The sequence below is a fragment of the Chiloscyllium plagiosum genome, chromosome 1 (genome assembly GCF_004010195.1).
Source record: "Chiloscyllium plagiosum isolate BGI_BamShark_2017 chromosome 1, ASM401019v2, whole genome shotgun sequence".
In the NCBI taxonomy this organism is placed as follows: domain Eukaryota; kingdom Metazoa; phylum Chordata; class Chondrichthyes; order Orectolobiformes; family Hemiscylliidae; genus Chiloscyllium; species Chiloscyllium plagiosum.
In genome coordinates, this window is record NC_057710.1 from 99,213,675 (window position 1) to 99,218,567 (window position 4,893).

The 4,893-nt window shown below is 37.9% G+C and overlaps 1 protein-coding gene across 2 annotated transcripts in view; it reads right to left on the reverse strand.

The window, feature by feature from the left end:
• LOC122551438 (NACHT and WD repeat domain-containing protein 2) overlaps positions 1-4,893 on the reverse strand; it is a 125,528-nt gene that overhangs the window by 42,798 nt on the left and 77,837 nt on the right. For both annotated transcript variants that reach the window (XM_043693346.1, XM_043693356.1), the window contains one exon: positions 2,630-2,746. In XM_043693346.1, the coding sequence (XP_043549281.1) occupies positions 2,630-2,746 (117 nt within the window). The remainder of the gene's footprint in view (positions 1-2,629; positions 2,747-4,893) is intronic.

Below are 4,893 nucleotides of genomic sequence, written 5' to 3' on the forward strand. Positions count from 1 at the left end.
TCCCCCAAGTCCCTCCTCCCTACCTTTTATCTTAGCCTGCTGGACACACTTTCCTCATTCCTGAAGAAGGGCTCATGCCCGAGACGTCGATTCTCCTGTTCCTTGGATCCTGCCTGACCTGCTGCGCTTTTCCAGCATCACATTTTCAGCTCTGATCTCCAGCATCTGCAGCCCTCACTTTCTCCTCGACTGTTTTACTTTAGACAATTTAAACTTTGGAGTGAGAGTTAGTTACGGAAAGAACCACTTCACCATAGGGAAATGAAAGCTGAACCTGGGAAAGTGGAATAGAGTGCACTTAAAACATAGATAAGGAAATAATATTGGGTGTCGACTTCGGGCAAGTGTGTTAAAAGAGGTGAGTGACACAAAGTTTTCAATAAGGAGAAAAAAGGTGAGAAACAGATTCGGAATAGTGTGGGTGAATGGAGAAGTAAAACTGAGCATGGTCAACAAAATATCAATGCAAAGCATCAACAAGGACAGGGAAAGCAAGATCACTCAGACAGAAGTGAGATGCAAATCAGGGAATAGTAATTTGTGTCAACTAAGGTCAGCGTCAGTGTAAGCAAAATCATGTTCAGGAGTGGAATTTAAGATCAAGCCTGCAAGCAAAGCAACTAAGCTGGATCCAGTTTGCAAAAATTAACATTCAACTTTCAAATGGGGTACAATGGAATGAGTGAACTCAAAACTTTGGTCATTCAAATGTAACTTCCATGATTCAGTACTTTATTAGCATTATATTTAAGACTCCCTTTTAAGCAAAGGAGGAGCATAACAAGGAAATTATGATAAAACACTGTATTTATTCTTTATTTAATATTAGTTTATTCTATAATGGAGTTTTGTGTATTTTATTGTATTATTGTGAAAATTAACTTCTTCCTACGAAATAAACCTTTTTGGTTTCATTTCTGCTGAAGCTCCTGGACCAGGTGTGTAAGAAGGGATTTGGGCTATTGTATGGGAAATCTCAAAACAGCCTACTGAATAGATTAATATTAAATGCCGCTGAGCATGAAAAATCAGCACTATTTGTGTTGTAGGGATTACTGGAAAGTTACTACACTTGAGGGACAATTTTCTGAAGGTGACACTGAAGTTTGTAATCAGGACAAGCACAAAGTATTGCACAGGCTGAATTTAATTGATTTCTAATCTTGAAAAAGCTGAATTCTTAGCTAATTTATTGCAGAAACTGAATCACAACTCCAATTTTTAAAGGAACGTAGGTGATGTAATTGCTCATTCCTGGATTTTGAAGATATATTTCTTGAACTCAGAAGGGGAAGTAAAATTGAATCTATATGAAAATAAGCCACTACAGATAATGTAAGCCTATAATCTCACATACATATGTGTACAAACTTCTAAATCACCACTAATAGCACTGAATATTTTGGTTGTGTGTCTGTTATCACTAGGTTTGGCTGTACAGATTTTGAGACACTGCTCTTCAAATGTGGCCTTGCATTCAATTAAGATTGTCAAATCTTCTGGATTACTCAAGAATCTCATGGTATTGATTATTGGTTCCATAGGAGAAAAGCTCCGATGTGCATAGGCAGTGCCTCGATGCTGTGCTGACTGCCTTCAATATCAGCCAATTAGTATTACATAATCATGTATCTCTTTGCAGGGTTTCCCAAAGCTCTGAAGAAGTTACAGTGGCAGAGCTACCCAGAGGCAAGGAATCTCGATTTTGAATAAAGGGGTAGCGTTGTAAGGATATGAGCCAGGAATATCCAGTGCAATAAGAAAATCAGTTTTGAGTGCTACATGTTATCAGTCTGTTGGGTAAGTACCTATTAGTCATCTGCCTTTTGCAGTTTCACCTGGATTATTTTTACCTTGGGTGAAGAACATTAACTTCAAGTCAAAACATGAGTTGAATAAATGACTGAATATAAAATATATGTATCTTTCTTTGTCATAGTAATTTAGAGTTGAACATATCTCTTGGGATGGGTAGTTGACTATCTCATGCCCCTTGTGGATTTGTTTATATGGCTCATGACCTGCCTGCTTCTGTAGCCTAGATTCTAAGTTCTCACTCCCTGCTCCCTGACCATCCCCCAGGCTTTACCTACCTTTAGCTTCAGGCAAATCATTTCACACTGGAATTTTCTGTCTGTCAGCTTTCCCTGGAAACCTACATGTGGCTTACTCAAAATGCATAGGCACACAACACGTGATTTTTCCATCTACTCTCAATCCACCTACAAATTTCTAGAACACCATGCACTGTATTCTTCTGGTGGCCTCCAAGTATTAACTTTTAAGATGTTGATTTCAGATTCATCTCCCAAATTAGTGATTCAAATTTGGCTTCAAGAAAGACAAGCTGAATTGAAGAAAAGAGAAAATGAGTCTTATCATGAAAAGTGCATGTAAATCTTTCACTGAGCTTTGTCATTTCATCCCAGATACTTCTTCCTTTTTCCATCCTTCTGTGCTAGTGTTTTAATTGCCCTTTCAAAAGTGACCAATTTTATAAATGCGATTCAGAGATACTGCCATTACAAAACAGCCTGGAGATCAAACAGAAAGCACATTCACTGAAAATATTTTCAGGCCACACAAACACAGAATATCTAAGGCTATATGTAAATATTTATATACCCACAACGAAACATGGACCAGCAGATGTTTTCAGGCAATCTTCTAAAAGTTTCATCCGAATCCTATGGAGTTCTGGACTGTCCCATTCTTCTGGGTCCAGTCCCCAGTAAACATCTATAACCTGTAATTTAAATGTACAAATTGCAAATTATTTAATTCAAAACTCAAGGTCCACATTCTAGTGTATACAATATTTTTGGTTCTGCAAATAATAATCTGTACTTCATTCCAACATTCAAATGCAAAAGTATAAAATAATGTGTTCAGAATGAGTGCTAGTGAAATAGTGAGGGAACTATCAGGTAATTTTTGTTGAAGGACTGATATCGATGTGGTATATTAAAGTTGCACATAGGTCTTAATTATTTTCACAATTTTCCAGAACCATGATTCTATCATTTCAAACTTTAGTTACATTTGTATAGAAATTAGTTTCCCTTGGAGCACAGAAACAAAATGACAGGGAGAGGGTTGTGGGTTCTCTGGGTGAAAAGAATAAAGTTAACAGGGGAAATAGGGACCAATTACAATAAATAACAGAACTGTCTTCTGGGCAGTTACATACATAGAATAAAATTTCAAACTCCCCTTTTGTAAATTGCTGTGTTACATAAAATCTTGCTCTCAACATCAGTAACCATCACTGCTTCAAATGTAATTCATTGTCTGAAGCTCTAAGAGACATTTCCATGTTGTATGATGTGAGATAAACAGATTTAATTTATTTAATTCTTTATGAGCTATAAATTGCTTTCCCAAACCAACTCAAAGTACTATGTACCATATGCTCAGTAGAAGAACACACTGTCAAAAATGATCTTGATGAGCTGTGATGGGGGAGTTATAGTTGCTGCAGTACACATTAAGTTAGCACCATCTCACTAGCATTCACAGTCAGGCAGAAAGTAAAGTAAGTGTGCAATTATTTTGAAGTGAAAACTGCCAAAAGAAGTGAATTACACCTTTGTTAGGATAATGCTGAGGCAGCTGGCCATACCATACTTGGAACTGCAAGACTTCCCATGTGTTAAATTTGAGGCTGAGTGGTGTTAAAGTTGAATCTGGTGAGTCTGTCATAGCAGAAGTAATAATAAAATCTCACATTCTAGTACTTGGACTAAATGTCTGTTTTGGCTGCCAACTGACAAGGAGCTGTGAAAGGCTGTGAAACAGTAAAGATTAAATAAAGAAGACTGAGAACTGATGATGGTTGTAGCAAGTCTGATTATAACCTGCTCATTATGTGATTCATAAACTCCCATCACTCTATCCTCCATATCTTGCTAACCTTGACCCTCTGAAAGTCCATATTAAAAACTGTAAGACCAGCAGGGGAAATTAGTGCAGTACTAGAGTCAGCAGTATTAAAGGGCTGCGGCAGGGTTATTTAGTGAACTGGATGGAATAGCAACACAGTGCATGGTGCTCCAGTTCAATGTGACCAAGATACTGTGAAATTTAAACCCCCTTCACACATCATTATGGAAGCACATATTTAATGACAGTATCAGTTAAATAAGTGAACATACTGTGATGAAAATTGTTTTTTCCACACGAATGCCCAATTTGCTTTTCCACAACAATGCACATTAAATAATAAAATGAAGGGAAGCTGTTTAGTTCAGCCTCCCCATACAGGCAGCAGCTCTCAGCATTCTTGACAGGAGATTACTAGCTGTAGGTGGCTAAGGGATATGTTTGTAGATAATAAGAGCCCAAGAACTAGCCACTCTTAGCTTGTTCCCAGAACCCATCCAGAAATCCATGTTTAAACCACATGGGGATATTCATTTTGTTTCCATCTTCATGCTGGGAAAGAGTTACAATGCAAAGCTACAATTAGACCTAATGAAAATATGGAGAATGGTTTATTAGGAAAAAGTGAAACACCTAGGTAATTACTCTAAAAATAAGAGGGCAGATATCCACGCAATCAGTGAAAGTGAAACTTAGATAATCAGATACCAATGTAAAGATATTAACTGTTTAGTACATCTCAGATGAAGATGTTAAGCACTCAATAGACAATAGACAACAGGTGCAGAGTAGGCCATTCTGCCCTTCGAGCCTGCACCACCATTCAATATGATCATGGCTGATCATCCTTAATCAGTATCCTGTTCCTGCCTTATCTCCATAACCCTTGATTCCACTATCCTTGAGAGCTCTACCCAACTCTTTCTTAAATGAACCCAGAGACTGGGCCTCCACTGCCCTCTGGGGAAGAGCATTCCACACAGCCACCACTCTCTGGGTGAACAAGTTTCT